Raw genomic sequence first — 21604 nt, 5'->3', positions numbered from 1 at the left:
GGGATTTCACTGAGCTATGGCTGTATACAGATCTTGATTTACGTAGGAAAACACCTGGCTGAGAGAAAAATACTTACATACACACCCACACACACATACACACAAACACATCTCTATTTCTATCTCTGTCTCTATCTCTATCTCTATCTCTATCTATCTATATCTCTATCTATCTATCTATCTATCATCTATCTATAGTGTGTGTGTACAGCATCATTTTTAAAATAATTATTTTACTATTATGTGGCATATGGCTGACATTTTTTTATTTTTTATTCTTGTTATGTAGATTGTATTTTATTTTACTTTTAATTTAACATATTGTTTCTTTCTTTTTAATATTTTGTGCATCCTCAACAGCTCTGAGACTATGGTGGGAAATCAAACAAACAAATAAGCAATCTGTAAATTAATGTAAGGCCATATTGTTTTAAAACTGGAAGAACTTTTTTTTCCTGTTTTCGTAGAAATGGGGAAAAGTTTTGTATTTCTTTTTAGTTTTCATTGCTGTCAGCAATTACAGGCTGGTGTACAATTGTTTACATGCCATGGTTTCCTAGGTCTTGAATTCTGAATTGTTGATCTTTCAATTGTCATTATCAATTCCCACATCATCGTTTCAACTTCATCTCCTAGTGGGCAAGAACTTGTTGTGGAGACAAGTGCAAGTATAAATACGCTTAATGAGGCAGAGCTTGGGGAAACTTCAATTGGCTTACGATAAGACACTTTTGCACATTATGATGATACTTGCAGCCTTTGTCTTGGTGCTTTTGCCTGAAATAATGTCCATGATTCCCAGTGCTAAATGTCGGACTAATGACCCTCTGCCTTTTCTTCACAAGCAATATCAGTCAGGAGATTTCATAATTGTGGGCATTTTCTCTCAGATCTACATCTACCGTAGAATGATAGACTTCAGGCAACATCCATCTAAGGAGTTTTTTGGCACCACTTTGTAAGATGTATGAAAAGAGAAAGAAGGAAAGGATATAGAGGAGAGAGGAGAGAGGGAGGGAGAGAGGGAGAGTATGTAAGGTACGAAAATATACAGATAGACAATAGCTTATAAATATTAGATGATGAATGGATGGATGGATGGATAGATGAATAGATAGATGATAGACAGACAGAAAGAGAGACAGACAGACAGATAGAAATGGGTTAGATAGACGTTACAATCATTAAACTGAGTTGACCTATACCATCTATGATATTTTGGGAAGTATGTATTTTGACAATATATAATGCTTATTTTAGGGTCATAACTCCAATGTATCAGCACATCCTTGCTTTAGAGTTTGCCATCATGGAAATCAATAGAGATACCTCTATTTTACCAAACCATACCTTGGGGTTCCATATTTATAATGCCTACTTGGATCCCAGTTGGACATACCGTGCCTCATTGGAGCTCTTCTTTACAAAGGGCCAATTCATACCTAACTATATCTGTGATGCTCAAAACAGACCAATAGCAGTCATTGGAGGACCTTCCTCTGACATCTATCTATACATGGCTAATATCCTTTCCCTGTACAAGATGCCACAGGTATGTTGTTTCCTTGGAATTTAGAGGCAGGAGATAAAAATCCATATAATATTTTCTCTATAAAAATCTTCAAGGGAAAAAATATTGTGATTGTAATAAAAAGGATGCATTTTAGGAAATTTATCCTTGTAGAGACTACAAGTGAATTTTGGTGTGTTTTGGTTACACCACAGCACCTTAATTTGTCAGCTTTTTGATGTTTAAAGGGGCTAGGTTTGGGGATATTTTTCAGCAAAACCAATATTCACCAAAATGAGCATAATCAGGATTCACCCAATCTAGTATTTGGGATTTTTTTAAGGAGTTAGTATTGATTTTGTTTCAATTTCTCTCTGGCCTGCTAACATTCTCCTTGGAAATAAGCTAAAATTATCTTGAAATATTGCATCAATAGTATTGAAAACAACTGGATAATCTTTTTAAGCAATTAAGTAGTATATTGTAAATTAATATTTGTCTTAATGATATTTAATTTGGAGTGTATAAACTGCATTACTTAAATATTTAAGTGATACAGTTTGTCCTCTCTGAATTAAATGTTGTGTCTTGAGATATGATATTGGAAATCCCAGACATGGAGTTTATTCTGTAAGTTTTTCTATGGTAACCTAACATGATATGATTCATCTCTGAATTGTGAAGTGGTGTTCTAATGCAACTCTGAACCACTGACCTATTTTGGTGATGCAGTTCAGCCTTGGAAGTGATGGCATAGCAATCTCCATGCACAGATGGAGGTCTTCTGATTGAACTTACTTAATTAAGTCATGAGAAATGCTGGACATTCCTGCTCCATTAACTCATCTTGAATATGAACATGAAACGTACACGGATTCCAGCTTCAGTTTCTAATTTAGCGGACAAAATAGGAAGAGTATCTGATTGCACATCAACTTTTTACTTTACAGTCAATTTTTTCCCCTTTTATTGTTTATCTGTTTCTAGATATTGTATGGTTCTGCTCCTGAAATTAGCACAAAAGAACAAATTGCTTTTTACCAACAGATGTTGCCGAATATGGACAGTCAGTACAAAGGAATTTCTCAATTATTGCTATATTTCATGTGGACATGGGTTGGGATGTTGCTAGTAGACAACGAGAGTGGTGAAATGTTTCTGCGCAGGGTGCTTCCCATGGCCACCCATAGTGGCATCTGCTTTGACTTCATTGCGAGATTTCCCAAAACTCTTCATTCAAATAATCTGAAAAAGATGATCGAAATAGGACTTAACATGTACAGATTTGTTATGAAAAGTAGCATCACTGTGGTGGTAGTTCATGGTGAAAGTGCTAACATGATAACTCTAAGGTTTCTTTCCAGTAAATTGAAAGACAATGATTTACCACTATGGACAAAAGGGAAAGTCTGGATTATGACAATCCAGATGGATTTCACGTCAAATCCCTTTCACAGAAATAAGGATCTGGTTTTCCTTCATGGTGCTTTATCTTTTGCAATTCACTCAGAGAAGGTACTGGGATTCCACCAATTTGTTCAGATGAGAAACCCTAACTTGGAAAAGGAAGACAGTTTTATCAAGATCTTCTGGGAAAATGCGTTTGGATGTTCCTTCCACCCTTCTGTAACACAAAAGGCAAATGGGGCCACTTGTACTGGAAAGGAGAAACTGGAGGTTCTTCCTACATCTGTCTTTGAAATGGAAATCAGTGGCCACAGCTACAGTGTCTACAATGCTATCTACGCGGTGGCACATGGTTTGCATGACTTCTATTCATCTGTAATAAAATACGGAGAAGGGAGGCAAATCAAGGGGAAACTTTTGAATCAACATTTATGGAAGGTAAAATACCCCAAAAGACAAATTGCAGATGTCTCACTCTATCTTCCCACTAGATTAAAAAAAAAAAAAAAAAAAATCCAAGAATTCATTTCTCCAATTTAGGTGAAAATGAGAAATTTTGGTAAACATAAAGTTAGCTATTTATATTTTAATACTCTAAGACCAAGTAAATGTAAAATATCATTGTTTTATCCATATGTAACTCTATGTAAATATATAAAAAAGAAGAAATACTATAAAACTAGGAATTTATTAGAGTCACAAAACAGTTTCTATAAGCTAAAGTTATCTATAAAAATGTTGCTTCTGCCTTTCAAACACATGCGTATTGATAAATTAGTAAGTCTAAACATGATTTATTTCTAGATGACATTTATATAAGTTATTTTCAAACATTGTATTTTATATATTTATTTGGTCCAAGACGTATATGTTATGTTGCTCATTTGGTATTACTTTTTTTCTTATATATTTTTTCTTATATGTTTACTGAACCTGCTCATTCGGAGAAGTTTCTGAAATCCAAAAACATACTCAAAATTCAGTTTCTTTTAAAAGAAATCCATAGAGATTATTGACATTTCTGTACTAGAAATTTTTTAAAAAATGTATGAAGGTCCTCATTGTTATGATTTTAATGTTTCTAAATAAATTTTAAAGTCTTCTGCAACATTCTTCCTCTATTATAAAAGTATAATATTCTTTTATACTCTCCTCAATATAAACTTGTTTCTCAATTATTTTTTTCAAAAATCCGCTAGAAATAATTAGTCTGATTTAAATTGCTGAATAGTCAGATCTAGTATTTTACATTAATTCTTCTGTTTCATTCTATTGCTATTTTCATTTTCATTTTATTAAATTTGTATACCGCCCTACTCCCGAAGGACTCAGGGCGGTGAACAGCCATAAAATAAAACATATAAATACAAAATTTAAAATAGAGATAAAACAAATTAAATAAATTGGGCTGAACCATTTTAAAACCCCAATAATTTAAAACCAAATTTAAAATTCCCATTTAAAAAGAGGAAAAGTTTAGGTCAGGCCAGCTTGATGGAATAGGAACGTCTTAAGCGCACGGCGGAAGGTATGCAGATCCGGAATCCTCCGTATCTCGGGTGGGAGCTCGTTCCAGATTGTAGGTGCCCCCACAGAGAAGGCTCTCCCCCTGGGGGCGCCAGTCGACATTGTTTGGCCGACGGCACCCGGAGGAGCCCCTCTCTATGGGAGCATACTAGTCGGTGGGAGGCTATTGGTGGTAGCAGGCGGTCCCGCATATAGCCAGGTCCTAAGCCATGGAGTGCTCTGAAGGTGATAACCAAAACCTTGAAGCGCACTCGGAAGACCACCGGGAGCCAGTGCAACTCGCGCAGGAGAGGCGTTACATGGGAGCACCACGTCGCTCCCATCACCACCCGCGTGGCCGCACTCTGCGCCAGTTGGAGCCTCCGAGTGCTCCTCAAGGGGAGCCCCATGTAGAGAGCGTTACAATAGTCCAGACGGGAGGTGACGAGGGCATGAGTGACCATGCGTAATGAGTCCCGATCCAGAAAGGGACGCAACTGGCGGATCAGGCGGACCTGATGAAAAATCCTCCCGGTCACGGCCATCAAGTGCTCTTCTAAAGACAGCCGTGAATCCAGGAGGACACCCAAGTTGTGAGCCCTTTCCGTGGGGGCCAATGCTTCGCCCCCAATAGTCAGCGATGGGACCAGCTGACTATATCGGGACGTCAGAAACCACAGCCACTCGGTCTTGGATGGGTTGAGCCTGAGACTGTTTCTCCCCATCCAGATCCGTACGGCCTCCAGGCACCGGGACATCACTTCAAGGGCATCGTTGGGGTGGTCTATGCTATGAAGATTCTGTAATCATAGTTACAATCAGTAATGTAATTTATTATTGCAGTTATTATTATCTTCCATGTTATACAAACCTTGAAAGGATTTCTTGTCTATATACTTTAAGGGGAAAAAGAGTGCTGTTGTACATCCTGATATATATCTTTGTTTGGCTTATTTTTTGATTTAGCTCAACTACATGATCAGAAGAACATCATTTAATAATAGTGCTGGGCAAAAAATTGGGTTCAATGAAAACGGAGAATTAGAGACTGGATTTGATATTATCAATTGGATCACATTTGAAAATTTGTCTTTTAAGAAAGTCCAAGTTGGAGACATGGACCTCAAGGACTCCAATGAAAAAATGGTCACCATTTATGAAAATGATATTGTGTGGCCAAGCAGGTTTAATCAGGTATGCACCAGTCACATTGTGTTCAGTCCAGATTTCACTACTTCTAAAGCTCACTTAGAGCCAACCTATTCCATAGCAATGAACCTCGGAAACAGAATTATATTCTCTCCCTGAAGCCTCTCCAGCCTAGCTGTTGGTTTATTCGTGTGACAAGCATAGGGCAAAATATTTAAAAATATAAAATGCACGATTAAAATATATACAAATTAAACAGACCCAAGAAACTAGCAACATTGATTGTGTTCTGTCACGCTGCTATAAGGTCCTGAGATGTACACTTATCTGGGCACAAAGGGCAGGCATACATATGTTTTGTTCTCTGAATGTTACCACAACCACAAAGAGTAGAAGCAACTGGATATCCCCGTTTGTTCAGTGTGTTTCTGGATCTTTTTGTACCCATGAACAGTCTATTCAATGGTTTCCATACTTCTCAGTTTTTGTCAGACCCAGGTGCCAGTTCCTCCATTGGTCCCATCCAGTATTACTTCTTTGTAGCATTCCATAAATCCACTCTTTGAAATTCTTCAAAGTCTTCCATCCACCTAAACAAGCTTTTCCTGGATTTTAGTCTCTGCTGAACTCCTTATGGGCCACAGAGAGGGTCTTGTCTAGATATTATTTGAGTCTTTCTCTATATATGCTGCTGTTAAGACATTTGGGTGCCCCTTCGACAACAGCTGGTTAATCCTTTCAATCCAGAAGCATCTAAAGCATAGTGAAGTGCTCATTTCCACTTGTGACACTTTGTGTATGTAGCCTAGATGATAGACTTAGAAAGTCATTCATTGGTGTTCCCTAGGATACCTTCAAGTGTAGAAGGTGGGTAAATGGAGAGAAATAGAGTAGGCCATGAAGAAAGTTCACACCTTGCATGTAAAGTCTATGCAAAAACATTCCCATTCACTAAAAGCCTTATAGATGTTCAAAAACAAAGAAAGGAAAGCAACATTTGTAAATCTATGCCTCTGTAAAGTGGTCTTTTTATTGGTGACAAATTAAGTATTGTGATCTATAAGCTTGCACTGAGGAAAAAAGCTGTTCAAATCTTTTCCACCGAAAACCAGACTTTGCTGTCCCACATTATTATATCAAAAGAAAAATATGATGGAAAGACATTTCTGAAAATACAGAAAGAAACGGAGATGCCACGTTTCCAAATATAAACTTTTTTTTAAATTATTTATTTATGGACAGACCCAGCCACTTTCTCTGTGTAATGGGAAGTGCGATTCAGGCTACAGTAAGATTAAGATAGAAGGAAAACTATTTTGCTGCTATGACTGTCTTCGATGTCCAGAAGGGAAGATTTCTAACAGGGAGGGTAAGAGATATTGTATATATCTACCTTAGCAAATGAAAGGGATTGTCAAATGTACCATGGGAAATTTTATGTTTTCTGCCAACTCTTTTACTTGGCAGATTAGACTAGAAAATAGGGATAAGTATATAAAATATATCAGTATGCTGATGACACACAGCTATACATCTCCACCCCAGACCACCCCAATGATGCCCTTGCTGTGATGTCCCGTTGCCTGGAGGCCGTGCGGATCTGGATGGGGAGAAACAAGCTCAGACTCAACCCCTCCAAGACCGAGTGGCTGTGGCTTCCGGCGTCCCGGTATAGTCAGCTGGTACCATCACTGACAATAGGGGATGAGATCTTGCTCCCCACAGAGAGGGCCCGCAACTTGGGTGTCCTCCTGGATTCACGGTTATCTTTAGAAGATCATTTGACGGCCGTGGCCAGGGGTGCCTTTTATCAGGTTCGCCTGATCCGCCAGTTGCGTCCCTTTCTGGATCGGGACGCCTTGCGCACGGTCACTCATGCCCTAGTTACCTCCCGTATGGACTACTGTAATGCTCTCTACATGGGGCTCCCCTTGAAAAGCACCCGGAGGCTCCAACTGGTCCAGAACGTAGCCGCGCGGGTGATTATGGGCGCAGCTCATTACGCCCATGTAACACCTCTCCTACGCGAGCTGCACTGGCTCCCGGTGGTCTTCCGGGTGCGATTCAAGGTGTTAGTTATCACCTTTAAAGCGCTCCATGGCTTAGGACCTGGGTACCTACGAGACCGTCTTTTGCCACCAATAGCCTCCCACCGACCAGTTCGTTCTCACAGGGAGGGACTACTCAGGGTACCGTCAGTCAAATTATGTCGACTGGTGACTCCCAGGGGGAGGGCCTTCTCTGTGGGGGCTCCAACCCTTTGGAATGAACTGCCCCCGGAGATACGGAATATCCCTGATCTCCGTGCTTTCCGCCGTGCCCTCAAGACCCTGATGTTCCAACAGGCAGGGCTAAACATACAAACATGCAAATGATTTTTTTAATGTTATCTAATTCTGGGTTTTATTTAATTGACCAAACTAAGTAACAATTTTAATTAGCAATTTTATGATGTTTGTGTGTCTATATTTTTCTTGACTGTACACCGCCTTGAGTCCTACGGGAGAAAGGCGGTATAGAAATATAATAAATAAATAAATAAATAAATAAATAAAATAAGTAATTGCATTGCAAGCATGTTCATTATTGCTAGCAAGAAGTGAATTTATGCAAATACTAGCTGAGTAGTTATGATCGGCCTCTCCTCTCCCTTTCAGCCTTGCCCCACAGAAGCCTCCCCTATCCTATCCCCTTCTCTCCCTCAGCCTTGCCCCACAGAAGCCTCCCCTGTTCTATCCCTTTTATGCTGCTGTGAAAGTAAAAAAATTGAAACTCCTCTCCTCTGCTCGTGTTTTGCATTTGGAACAGATTTCTTTTCAGGTGGAGAGTGGGAGTACAACTCCTTAACGTCAGAGTGTGTTAATAATAATATAGGAAATGCTACTGCTCTGATGGTCATTTCGAAAAATCCTTTCTTAGTGAGCACCTAAAAGCCAAAGTGAACATAGGTGGCAAATTTCAAGTTTGTAGCCTTTACAGTTCTGGAGATTTCGTGATTACGAGAGTGGTTTTCGCTTTTATATATATATAGATAACTTGATGGCAACTAATTTCATGTACTACATATATTTTTTCAGAAATTAATTGGCAGTCCTCACTTTATACAGTCAGTTTTTATTCCTCCAATGCAACTTCAACATTGATATTTTCTTTCATAGACATGGATGAATGTTTTCAATGTCCAGAAGATCAGCATCCCAATGAGGAGCAGGTTTTGTGTCTCCCCAAAGTTACAACATTCCTGAACTACAAAGAAACCTTGGGAACAGTTATGGCTACTTCTTCTCTTTTCTTCTCTTTAATCACAGTTGGAATCCTTTGGATCTTTATTAAGCATCAGGATACTCCCATTGTCAGAGCTAACAACCGAAACCTCACATATGTACTCCTTGTTGCTCTCCTGTTATCATTTCTTTGTACTTTGCTATTCATTGGGAAACCTCACAAGGTGACATGTCTCCTTCGTCAAACTGCCTTTGGCATCATCTTCTCAGTGGCCATTTCTTGTGTTTTGGCCAAAACCATCATCGTAGTTCTAGCTTTCATGGCTACCAAGCCAGGGTCCAAGATGACCAAATGGTTGGGGAAAAGACTTGGCACATTTCTAGTATCCTGCTGCTCCTTTATTCAAATTAAAATTTGTATTATATGGCTGTTCATCTCTCCCCCATTCCCAGATGCTGACATGAAGTCAATAGCAGAAGAAATCATTCTGGAGTGTAACGAAGGATCTGCCTTCATGTTGTATTGTGTCTTGGGTTATATGGGCTTCCTTGCCATTGTCAGCTTCACACTGGCCTTCCTAGCAAGGAAATTGCCTGATGCTTTCAATGAAGCCAAGTTTATCACATTCAGCATGTTGGTCTTCTGCTGTGTTTGGGTGTCCTTTGTTCCAGCATACCTGAGTTCAAAGGGAAGATATATGGTTGCTGTGGAAATCTTCTCCATTATAGCTTCCAGTGCTGGATTACTGCTTTGCATTTTTTCTCCCAAATTGTACATCATTCTGCTGAGGCCCGATTTGAACAAAAAAGATCAGCTCAAAAGAGAAAAAAAGAGAGTACCATAAATTTAATTGCTGTTTCCTATTTTGCATCAGGTATCAGGAAGTATAAAACCTGTTTTGTCTAGGACCAGGGTAGAAACTAGGAGATTGTGAATTCTATTCCTTCCTCATACATTTTGTGTGGGGAAAAATAGAAGGAGGGAGAAGTATTAGATATTTTTGCTGTCTTGAATTATTTATAAAAAATAATAATGGCAGAAGAAAGAAACATCTTTTTTAAAAAAAAATTCCCTCTGCTGAACCATTTATTTATTTATTCATTCATTCAATTTATATGCCACCCCTCTCCGAAGACCCAGGGTGGCTTTAAATGATATATGGATCCTAAATGCAGAACATCTAAATTTCTAAGATACTAGGCTAGAAACCAGGAGACTGAGGCCTTAGGCATGTGTGTATATATATATTAAAACTTACATAAACATATATATATATATATATATATATATATATATATATATATATATATATATGTATGTATATATATGGGAGGGAGAGAGAACGAGAGAGAGATGAACATGGAGATAGACATAGAGAGATATATGGATTTATATGGATATATATATAATACATAGATATAGATATTTACAGTAGCATTAACCACCAGGGTAAATCTTTTAAAAAAACCATTATAAAACTCTAATAATAAAATGCCCTGTTCTAAACTCCAGTTTTTTAAATTTGTTTTTATGGCACCCATATGATATGGTACGTTATGTATGTAAGTTTTGGCGGGAGATTTGAAATACAATGGGTCAATTGTGATTGGTCAGCTCCCTGGCCAGCAAGGTATATAAAGGGAACTGTAATACTGTAACCTTTGCTGAAGTTCACACTACATTCAAGAGCTGTTGTCATGCACTACCTTGCTTCTGCTTCCTCAATCGCCCAACTTAGCATGGTATAAGGTCAAGGTTCTCCTCGCACATATGTGCTAGTTGTTCCCAACTCTAGGGGGTGGTGCTCATCTCTGTTTCAAAGCTGAAGAGCCAGCGCTGTTTGAAGACGTCTCCGTGGTCATGTGGTCGGCATGACTAAATGTCAAAGGTGCACGGAACGTTGTTACTTTCCCACCAAAGGTGATCCCTATTTTTCTTCTTGCATTTTTTACATGCTATCGAACTGCTAGGTTGTCAGAAGCTGGGAGAAATAACAGGACCTCACCCCGTTACGTGGGGTATATGATCTTGTATATGTGGCCATATAAATGTGATAAATAAAAATCCAATTTCATGAAAGCACTATTGAACTCTCATGGGCTTATTACTGAAAATGAGTTAAGACTAAATCTTACAGAACTGATATTTCCATTGGATTCAAACTTTTATTAAAGTAGAATAACACCTGTGTTTATTAGAACACCCGAGAAACTAATTTAAGCAAGATAAATGACATTAAGAATTTCCATGAGGCACTTTGATACATGAAAGACACTGATTACCTAGATTATCAAGGTAATCGAGACCTGTGATGGTGAACCTATGGCACACCTGCCGGAAATGGCATGCAGAGCTATCTCTCCGATCACACCAGCCATCGCCCATTGCTCCTCTGGTTTCTGAAGCCCACACAGACACCGGCCAGCTTATCTTCATGCCCACATGCATGACAGAAACTGGAAGACCAGGTGACCAGTGTGCATGCGCACGCTGGAAACTGGTGTTGTGACCCAGGCCCAGGTAGGTATTATCAGACTCATTCAGTTTGAAAACAAACAGACTTTATTAGAACAGCTGAGAATTAACTCATTCTCAGTGTAGCCCAAACTAATTCAAAACAAATTCTTCATAACACAATTCTTCAGCCTTATCACCAACCTTGGTCTAATTAGGCAAACTGCCAAAGACTTTTCTTGGCAAAAATTCAGAAGCAGAAGATGCCGACAATGCAGCAAGACAAGAAACAAATCTATCAATGTTGTTTTCTGTAAAAGAGCCCAAGAGCCGTTGCTGGTCTTTTAAGCCTTATGGGAGGGGACTGTAGACTTTGAGATAATGGAATTCTAATGTTATGATGATATAATGGCAATTTGACAGCACCTATATTGATTACCAATTCAGTTTTGTGTACAACTAAAAGCAGATAGATAAATGATGATAGATAGATAGATAGATAGATAGATAGATAGATAGATAGATAGATGATAGATAAATAGATAGAAAGATAGACAGATAGACAGATATCCAAATCTGACTCGCATCAAATGTCAATGAGGTGTAAACTTCCACTGAAGTTCTTGATGAATTATAGAAATATATATATATATATATATATATATATATATATATATATATATATATATATATGTGTGTGTGTGTGTGTGTGTGTGTGTGTGTGTGTGTGTGTGTGTGTGTGTATGTGTATGTGTATGTGTATATGTATGTATTTACAGCATCATATTTAAAATAATAATTTTACTATTATGTGGCATGAAGCTGATATTTTTTAATATTTTAATTCTTGTTATGTAGATTGTATTTTAATTTAATTTAATTTAATTTAATTTAATGTATTTTATGTTTCCTTTTAATATTTTGTACATCCTCAACAGCTCTGAGACTATGGTGAGATATCAAGCAAACAAATAAGCAATCTGTAAATTAATGTAAGGCCATATTGTTTTAAAACTGGAAGAACTTTTTTTCCTGTTTTCGTACAAATGGGGGAAAGTTCTGTATTTCTTTTTAGTTTTCATTGCTGTCAGTAATAACAGGATGGTATACAATTGTTTACATGCCATGGTTTCCAAGGTCTTGAATTTTGAATTGTTGATCTTTCAATTGTCATTATCAATTCCCACATCATTGTTTCAACTTCATCTCCTAGTGGGCAAGAACTTGTTGTGGAGACAAGTGCAAGTATAAATACTCTTAATGAGGCAGAGCTTGGGGAAACTTCAACTGATTTACGATAAGACACTTTTACACATCATGATGATACTTACAGCCTTGGTCTTGGTGCTTTTGCCTGAAATGATGTCTGTGATTCCCAGTGCTAAATGTAGGACTAATGACCCTCTGCCTTTTCTTCACAAGAAATATCAGTCAGGAGATTTCATAATTGTGGGCATTTTCTCTCAGATCTACATCTACTATAGAATAATAGATTTCAGGAGACATCCATTTAAGGAGCCTTTTGGCAACACTCTGTAAGTTGTTTTACAGAGAGACATGAAAAGAGAAAGAAGAAAAGAGCAGAGGGAGGGAGAGAGGGAGAGTATTTGTATGTACGGTAGGAAAATATATAGATGGACAATAGATCATAAATATTAGATGATGGAAGAATGGATGGATGGATGGATGGATGATGGATAGATGAATAGAGAGATGATGATGATAGATAGATAGATAGATAGATAGATAGATAGATAGATAGATAGATAGATAGATAGATAGATAGAACAGACAGACAGACAAACAGAAATGGGTTATGATCATTAAACTGAATTGATCTATACCATCTAAGATATTTTAGGAAGTATGTATTTTGACAATATATAATGCTTATTTTAGGGTCATAACTCCAATGTATCAACACATCCTCACTTTAGAGTTTGCCATCATGGAAATCAATAGAGATACCTCTATTTTACCGAACCATACCTTGGGGTTCCATATCTATAATGCCTACTTTGATCCAAGTTGGACATACCGTGCCTCATTGGAGCTCTTCTTTACAAAGGGCCAATTCATACCTAACTACAACTGTGATGCTCAAAACAGACCAATAGCAGTCATTGGAGGACCTTCCTCTGACATCTATCTATACATGGCTAATATCCTTTCCCTGTACAAGATGCCACAGGTATGTTGTTTCCTTGGAATTAAGAGGCAATAGATAAAAATCCATATAAGATTTTTCTGTAGAAATCTTCAAGGAAAAAATATTGTGATTGTAATAAAAAGGATGCATTTTAGGAAATTTATGCTGCTAGAGACTACAAGTGAATTTTGGCATGTTTTGGTTATGCCACAGCACCTTAATTCTTCAGCTTTTTGATTTTTCAAGAGGCTAGGCAATTAATGGGGATAGTATACATTGCCCAGAAGTAACATTTTATTAGTTATTTCAGAGAAAGAGTTGCTAAACAAATGGTGAAAAGTGGTCAGAATTGCAAACTGGGTCTGGGAACACTTGTGCCTTGAAAATTATACTGTTCAAACTTTACTTAAAATATCATTGCAACTATAATAAAACTGTATTTTGCTTTATTTTTCAGAAAAATCAATATTCTCCAAAGTGAGTATAGTCAAGGTTCACCCATCCTAGTATTTAGGATTTTTTTTTTTTTGACTCAGTATTGATTTTGTTTTAGTTTCTCTCTTGCCCGCTAAAGTTCTCCTTGGAACTAAAATGAAATAATCTTGAAATATTGCATCAATCGTATTGAAAACAACTGGATAATCTTTTTTACTAATTAAATAATATATTGTAAATTAATATTTATTTTAATGATATTTAATTTGGAGTACAAATCGCATTACTTAAATATTTAAGTGATACAGTTTGTGCTCTCTGTACTAAACTTTGTGTCTTGAGATATGATATTGGAAATCCCAGACATGGAGTTTATTCTGTAAATTGTTTTTGGTAACCTAACATAATATGATTCATCTCTGAATTGTGAACTGGTGTTCTGATGCAACTCTGAACCACTGACCTATTTTCGTGATGCAGCTCAGCCTTGGAAGTGATGGCATAGCAATCTCCATGCACAGATGGAGGTCTTCTGATTGAACTTACTTAATTAAGTCATGAGAAATGCTGAACATTCCTGCTCCATTAGCTCATCTTGAATATGAACATAAAACTTACACCCATTCCGGCTTCAGTTTCTAATTTAGCAGACAAAATAGGGAAAGAATCCGATTGCACATCAACTTTTCACTTTACATTCATTTATTCCCCTTTTTATTGTTTATCTCTCTGTTTCTAGATATTGTATGGTTCTGCTCCTGAAATTAGCACAAAAGAACAAACTGCTTTTTACCAACAGATGTTGCCGAATATGGACAGTCAGTACAAGGGAATTCCTCAATTATTGCTATATTTCACATGGACATGGGTTGGGATGTTGCTAGTAGACAATGAGAGGGGTGAAATGTTTCTGCGCAGGGTGCTTCCCATGGCTACCCAGAGTGGCATCTGCTTTGACTTTGTTGCAAGATTTCCCAAAACTGTTCATTCAAATAATCTGAAAAAGATGATCGAAATAGGATTTAACATGTACAGATTTGTTATGAAAAGTAACGTCACTGTGGTGGTAGTTCATGGTGAAAGTGCCAACATGATGGCTCTTAGGTTTCTTTCCAGTATTTTGAAAAATAATAATTTACCACTATGGACAAAAGGGAAAGTCTGGATTATGACAATCCAGATGGATTTCATATCAATTCACTCTCACCGAAATATGGATATGGTTTTCCTTCATGGTGCTTTATCTTTTGCAATTAACTCAGAGAAGGTACTGGGATTCCATCAATATGTTCACATGAGAAGCCCTAACTTGGAAAGGGAAGATACTTTTATCAAGATCTTCTGGGAAAATGCCTTTCAATGTTCCTTCCATACCTCTGTAACACAAAAGGCAAATGGGGCCACTTGTACTGGAAAGGAGAAACTGGAGTTTCTTCCTACATCTGTCTTTGAAATGGAAATGAGTGGCCACAGCTATGGTGTCTACAATGCTATATATGCGGTGGCACATGCTTTGCATGACTTCTATTCATCTGTAATGAAATACAGAGAAGGGAGGCAAATCAAGGGGAAACTTCTGAATCAACATTTATGGAAGGTAAAATCCCCCAAAAGACAAATTACAGATGTCTCACTCTGTTTTCCTACTAGATTACAAAAAAAAAAAAAAAATCTTCCAAGAATTCATTCGTTCAATCTAGCTATTTATTTTTTTTGCAGTCTAAGAGCAAGTAAAAAATGTAAAATAATAATAATAATAATAATAATAATAATAATAATAATAATAATAATAATAATAATAATAATAATAATAATAATAATAATTTTATTTCTATACCGCCCTTCTCCCGAAGGACTCAGGGCGGTGTACAGCCAATTTAAAAACACAGGACACAACAATGATTAAAAATTAAAATAATTAAATAAATTTGGCTGATTTAAAACCCCAAAAATTAAAATTCCCCAATTTAAAATTATTATATTGATAGCCCTGCCTGGCGGAACAACAGGGTCTTCAGTGCGCAGCGAAACACCCGGAGGTCGGAGATCTTACGTATTTCCGAGGGCAGTTCATTCCACAGGGCTGGGGCTCCCACAGAGAAGGCCCTCCCCCTGGGTGTCGCCAGCCGACATAACTTGGCTGATGGCACCATGAGGAGACCCTTTCTGTGGGAACGGACTGGTCGGTGGGAGGCTATTGGTGGCAGAAGACGGTCTCGAAGGTACCCGGGTCCTATGCCATGGAGCGCTTTAAATGTGGTAACCAACACCTTGAATTGCACCCGGAAGACCACTGGGAGCCAGTGCAGCTCGCGCAGGAGGGGTGTCACGCGGGCACAACGGGTTGCACCCATAACCACCCGTGTGGCCGCATTCTGGACCAGTTGGAGCCTCCGGGTGCTCTTCAAGGGGAGCCCCATGTAGAGAGCATTACAATAGTCCAGCCAGGAGGTGACAAGGACATGAGTGACTGTGCGCAAGGCGTCCCGGTCCAGAAAGGGCTGCAACTGGCGGATCAGGCGAACCTGATAAAAGGCCCTCCTGGCCACGGCCGTCATATGCTCTTCTAAAGACAGCCGTGCGTCCAGAAGGACACCCAGATTGCGAGCCCTCTCTGTGGGGGGCAAAGATTCACCCCCAATAGTCAGCGATGGCACCTGCTGACTATATCGGGATGCCGACAGCCACAGCCACTCGGTCTTGGACGGGTTGAGTCTGAGCCTGTTCCTCCCCATCCAGACCCGCACGGCCTCCAGGCAGCGAGACATCACATCAAGGATTGTTGGGGTGGTCTGGGGTGGAGATGTACAGCTGAGTATCATCAGCGTACAGATGACACTTCACCCCAAAACCACGGATGATCTCACCCAGCGGCTTCACATAAATGTTGAATAGAAAAGACGAGAGGACCGACCCTTGTGGCACTCCCCATGTGAGACGCCTCGAGGTTGACCTCTGCCCCCCTGCCAACACGAACTGCGAGAGGTCGGAGAGGAAGGAGGAGAACCACCGCAGAACGGTGCCCCCTATTCCTAACCCTCTCAACCGCTGCAGCATGATACCATAGTCGATGGTATCAAAAGCCGCTGAGAGATCTAATAGGACTAGGACAGAGGAGCAACCCCTGTCCCGAGCCCTCCAGAGATCATCCACCAACGCGACCAATGCCGTTTCTGTGCTGTGCCCCTGCCTGAAGCCTGACTGGTACGGGTCTAGATAGATAGCTTCATCCAGGTACCCGGGCAGTTGTCGTGCCACCACACTCTCAACAACCTTCGCAACAAAACGAAGGTTGGAGACCGGACGGTAGTTAGCTAATTCAGCCGGGTCCAGGGAAGGCTTCTTGAGGAGGGGCCTCACCACTGCCTCTTTCAAGGCGGCGGGAAAGGCACCCTCACTCAGAGAAGCAGTTATAATCCCCTGGAGCCAGCCTTGTGTAACCTCCCGGGAGGCCAGTACCAACCAGGAGGGACATGGGTCCAATAAACATGGGACAGCACTAATCCTACCCAGAACCTGTCCACATCCTCGGGAGCCACAGGATCAAACTCCTCCCAGGTAATATTCTCAAGACCTAACCTCGTCTCCTCCCCCAGACTCACCCTTCTATTCATCTGTAATGAAATACAGAGAAGGGAGTAAAATCAAGGGGAAACTTCTGAATCAACATTTATGGAAGGTAAAATCCCCCAAAAGACAAATTACAGATATCTCACTCTGTTTTCCTACTAGATTACAAAAAAAAAAAAAAAAATCTTCCAAGAATTCATTTGTTCAATCTAGCGATTTATTTTTTTGCAGTCTAAGAGCAAGTAAAAAATGTAAAATACAGGATACCATTAATATATCCATATCTAACATGTAAATATAAAAAAAGAAGAAACCCTATAAAATTAGGAATTCATCAGTCACAAAACAGTTTCTATAAGCTAAAGTTAGGTATAAAATATGTTGCTTCATCCTTTTAAACATCTTCGTATTGATAGTTTAGTAAGACTAAAACTGATTTATTTCTAGATGACAAGCATATAATTTATTTTAAAACATTGTGTTCTATGTATTTATTGGGTCCAAGACCAATATGTTATGTTGCTCATTTGCTATTACATTTTTCCTTATACATTTTTTTTTTATATGTTTACTGAACCTGCTCATTCAGAGAAGTTTCTGAAATCCAAAAGCAAACTTAAAATTCAATTTCTTTTAAAAGAAATCCATGGAGATAATTGACATTTCTGTACTAGAAACTTTTTAAAAATGTATGAATTTCCTCATCGTTATGATTTTAACATTTTTAAATAAAGTTTAAAGCCTTCTGCAACATTATTCCCTTTATATTCTTTTATATTCTCCTCAATATAAACTTGTTTCTCAATTATTTTTTTCAAAAATCTGCTAGAAATAATTACTCTGATTTAAATTGCTGAATAGCCAGATTTTATTTTATTTTATTTCTTCTGTTTCATTCTATTGCTATGAAGATTCTGTAATCATAGTTACAATCAGTAATGTAATTTATTATTGCTGTTATTATTATCTTTCATAGTTTACAAACCTTGAAAGGATTTCTTGTCTATATACTTTAAAGAGGAGAAAGAGTGCTGTTGTACATCCTGATTTATATGTCTATTTGGCTTATTTTCTGATTTAGCTCAACTACATGATCAGAAGAATTTCATTTAATAATAGTGCTGGGCAAAAAATTGGGTTCAATGAAAACGGAGAATTAGAGACTGGATTTGATATTATCAATTGGATCACATTTGAAAATTTGTCTTTTAAGAAAGTCCACATTGGAGGCATAGATCTCAAGGACTCCATTGAAAAAATGGTCACCATTTATGAAGATGATATTGTGTGGCCAAGCAGGTTTAACCAGGTATGACACAGTCACATTGTGTTCAGTCCAGATTTCACTACTTCTAAAGCTCACTTAGAGCCAACCTATTCCATAGCAATGAACCTCGGAAACAGAATTATATTCTCTCCCTGAAGCCTCTCCAGCCTAGCTGTTGGTTTATTCGTGTGACAAGCATAGGGCAAAATATTTAAAAATATAAAATGCACGATTAAAATATATACAAATTAAACAGACCCAAGAAACTAGCAACATTGATTGTGTTCTGTCACGCTGCTATAAGGTCCTGAGATGTACACTTATCTGGGCACAAAGGGCAGGCATACATATGTTTTGTTCTCTGAATGTTACCACAACCACAAAGAGTAGAAGCAACTGGATATCCCCATTTGTTCAGTGTGTTTCTGGATCTTTTTGTACCCATGAACAGTCTATTCAATGGTTTCCATACTTCTCAGTTTTTGTCAGACCCAGGTGCCAGTTCCTCCATTGGTCCCATCCAGTATTACTTCTTTGTAGCATTCCATAAATCCACTCTTTGAAATTCTTCAAAGTCTTCCATCCACCTAAACAAGCTTTTCCTGGATTTTAGTCTCTGCTGAACTCCTTATGGGCCACAGAGAGGGTCTTGTCTAGATATTATTTGAGTCTTTCTCTATATATGCTGCTGTTAAGACATTTGGGTGCCCCTTCGACAACAGCTGGTTAATCCTTTCAATCCAGAAGCATCTAAAGCATAGTGAAGTGCTCATTTCCACTTGTGACACTTTGTGTATGTAGCCTAGATGATAGACTTAGAAAGTCATTCATTGGTGTTCCCTAGGATACCTTCAAGTGTAGAAGGTGGGTAAATGGAGAGAAATAGAGTAGGCCATGAAGAAAGTTCACACCTTGCATGTAAAGTCTATGCAAAAACATTCCCATTCACTAAAAGCCTTATAGATGTTCAAAAACAAAGAAAGGAAAGCAACATTTGTAAATCTATGCCTCTGTAAAGTGGTCTTTTTATTGGTGACAAATTAAGTATTGTGATCTATAAGCTTGCACTGAGGAAAAAAGCTGTTCAAATCTTTTCCACCGAAAACCAGACTTTGCTGTCCCACATTATTATATCAAAAGAAAAATATGATGGAAAGACATTTCTGAAAATACAGAAAGAAACGGAGATGCCACGTTTCCAAATATAAACTTTTTTTTAAATTATTTATTTATGGACAGACCCAGCCACTTTCTCTGTGTAATGGGATGTGTGATTCAGGCTACAGTAAGATTAAGATAGAAGGAAAACTATTTTGCTGCTATGACTGTCTTCGATGTCCAGAAGGGAAGATTTCTAACAGGGAGGGTAAGAGATATTGTATATATCTACCTCACCGAATGAATCTGGTTGTCAAATGTACCATGGGAAATTTTCTGTTTTCTGCCAACTCTTTCACTTGACAGATTAGACTATAAAATAGGGATAAGTATTTGAATTGCAAGCATGCTCATTATTGGTACCAAGAAGTGGATTGATGCAAATACAAGTTGATGGCAACTAAGTTAATGCACGACATATATTTTTTTTTAGAAATTAATTGGCAGACCTCACTTTGAACTTGACTTGTAGTCAGTTTTTATTCTTTCAACACAACTTCAACATTGATATTTTCTTTCATAGACATGGATGAATGTTTTCAATGTCCAGAAGATCAGCATCCCAATGAGAAGCAGGTTTTGTGTCTCCCCAAAGTCACAACATTCTTGAACTACAAAGAAACCTTGGGAACAGTTATGGCTACTTCTTCTCTTTTCTTCTCTTTAATCACAGTTGGAGTCCTTTGGATCTTTATTAAGTATCAGGACACTCCTATTGTCAGAGCTAACAACCGAAACCTCACATATGTACTCCTTGTTGCTCTCCTGTTATCATTTCTTTGTACTTTGCTATTCATTGGGAAACATCACAAGGTGACATGTCTCCTTCGTCAAACTGCCTTTGGCATCATCTTCTCAGTGGCCATTTCTTGTGTTTTGGCCAAAACCATCATCGTAGTTCTAGCTTTCATGGCTACCAAGCCAGGGTCCAAGATGACCAAATGGTTGGGGAAAAGACTTGGCACATTTCTAGTATCCTGCTGCTCCTTTATTCAAATTAAAATTTGTATTATATGGCTGATCATCTCTCCCCCATTCCCAGATGCTGACATGAAGTCAATAGCGGAAGAAATCATTCTGGAGTGTAACGAAGGATCTGCCTTCATGTTCTACTGTGTCTTGGGTTATATGGGCTTCCTTGCCATTGTCAGCTTCACACTGGCCTTCCTAGCAAGGAAATTGCCTGATACTTTCAATGAAGCCAAGTTTATCACCTTCAGCATGTTGGTCTTCTGCAGTGTTTGGTTGTCCTTTGTTCCAGCATACCTGAGTTCAAAGGGAAAATATATGGTTGCTGTGGAAATCTTCTCCATTATAGCTTCCAGTGCTGGATTACTGCTTTGCATCTTTTCTCCCAAATTGTACATCATTCTGCTGAGGCCCGATTTGAACAAAAAAGATCAGCTTAAAAGAGAAAAGAACAGAGTTCCATAAATTTAATTGCTATTTCCTATTTTGCATCACGTATCAGGAAGTATAAAACCAGTTTTGTCTAGTACCAGGGTAGAAACTAGGAGATAGTTTTCTAGGAGTCCTAGGAAAGTAGGAGACTGTCTCATACATGTGTATGGGGAAAAATAGAAGGAGGGAGAAGAACTAGATATTCTTGTTGCCTTGAATTATTTATAAAAAAGAATAATGGCAGGAGAAAGAAACATCTTTTTTTAAAAAAATTCCCTCTACTGAACCCTTTAAATGATATATTTATCATTTAAATCCAGAACAACTAAATTTATAAGATACTAGGATAGAAACAAGGAGACAGAGGGCATGT

General features: G+C 38.3%; 2 protein-coding genes across 2 annotated transcripts; both read left to right on the top strand.

Annotated features, from left to right (window-relative positions):
• Positions 1-683: 683 nt before the first annotated feature.
• On the top strand, positions 684-9641 carry LOC139324482 (vomeronasal type-2 receptor 26-like). Its single transcript, XM_070954194.1, has 6 exons — positions 684-958; positions 1261-1552; positions 2498-3355; positions 5390-5617; positions 6815-6941; positions 8731-9641. Exons 1-6 carry the CDS (start codon positions 684-686, stop codon positions 9639-9641), a joined length of 2691 nt encoding a protein of 896 aa, XP_070810295.1.
• A 2870-nt stretch (positions 9642-12511) lies between these two features.
• LOC139324481 (vomeronasal type-2 receptor 26-like) lies at positions 12512-21264 on the top strand. The gene is made up of 6 exons (XM_070954193.1): positions 12512-12786; positions 13151-13442; positions 14575-15432; positions 18487-18714; positions 19912-20038; positions 20354-21264. The coding sequence occupies exons 1-6, from the start codon at positions 12512-12514 to the stop codon at positions 21262-21264; spliced, it is 2691 nt and encodes an 896-aa protein (XP_070810294.1).
• Positions 21265-21604: the final 340 nt, after the last annotated feature.

The sequence above is a fragment of the Pituophis catenifer genome, unplaced genomic scaffold, assembly GCF_029215685.1.
Source record: "Pituophis catenifer annectens isolate HBS135680 unplaced genomic scaffold, rPitCat1.0.hap2 SCAF_15, whole genome shotgun sequence".
NCBI lineage: Eukaryota > Metazoa > Chordata > Lepidosauria > Squamata > Colubridae > Pituophis > Pituophis catenifer.
Note: the sequence above shows the minus strand (reverse complement) of the source record. Positions and strands in the feature narration are given on the sequence as shown.

Bases quoted from the DNA above. Each gene is read 5' to 3' on its own strand.
- LOC139324482 (XM_070954194.1), top strand. From the start codon at position 684: ATGAGGCAGAGCTTGGGGAAACTTCAATTGGCTTACGATAAGACACTT. The intron at 959-1,260 runs GTAAGATGTATG...TGCTTATTTTAG, and splicing joins GAGTTTTTTGGCACCACTTT to GGTCATAACTCCAATGTATC. The intron at 5,618-6,814 runs GTATGCACCAGT...ATTTATGGACAG, and splicing joins GGCCAAGCAGGTTTAATCAG to ACCCAGCCACTTTCTCTGTG.
- LOC139324481 (XM_070954193.1), top strand. From the start codon at position 12,512: ATGAGGCAGAGCTTGGGGAAACTTCAACTGATTTACGATAAGACACTT. The intron at 12,787-13,150 runs GTAAGTTGTTTT...TGCTTATTTTAG, and splicing joins GAGCCTTTTGGCAACACTCT to GGTCATAACTCCAATGTATC. The intron at 13,443-14,574 runs GTATGTTGTTTC...CTCTGTTTCTAG, and splicing joins CCCTGTACAAGATGCCACAG to ATATTGTATGGTTCTGCTCC.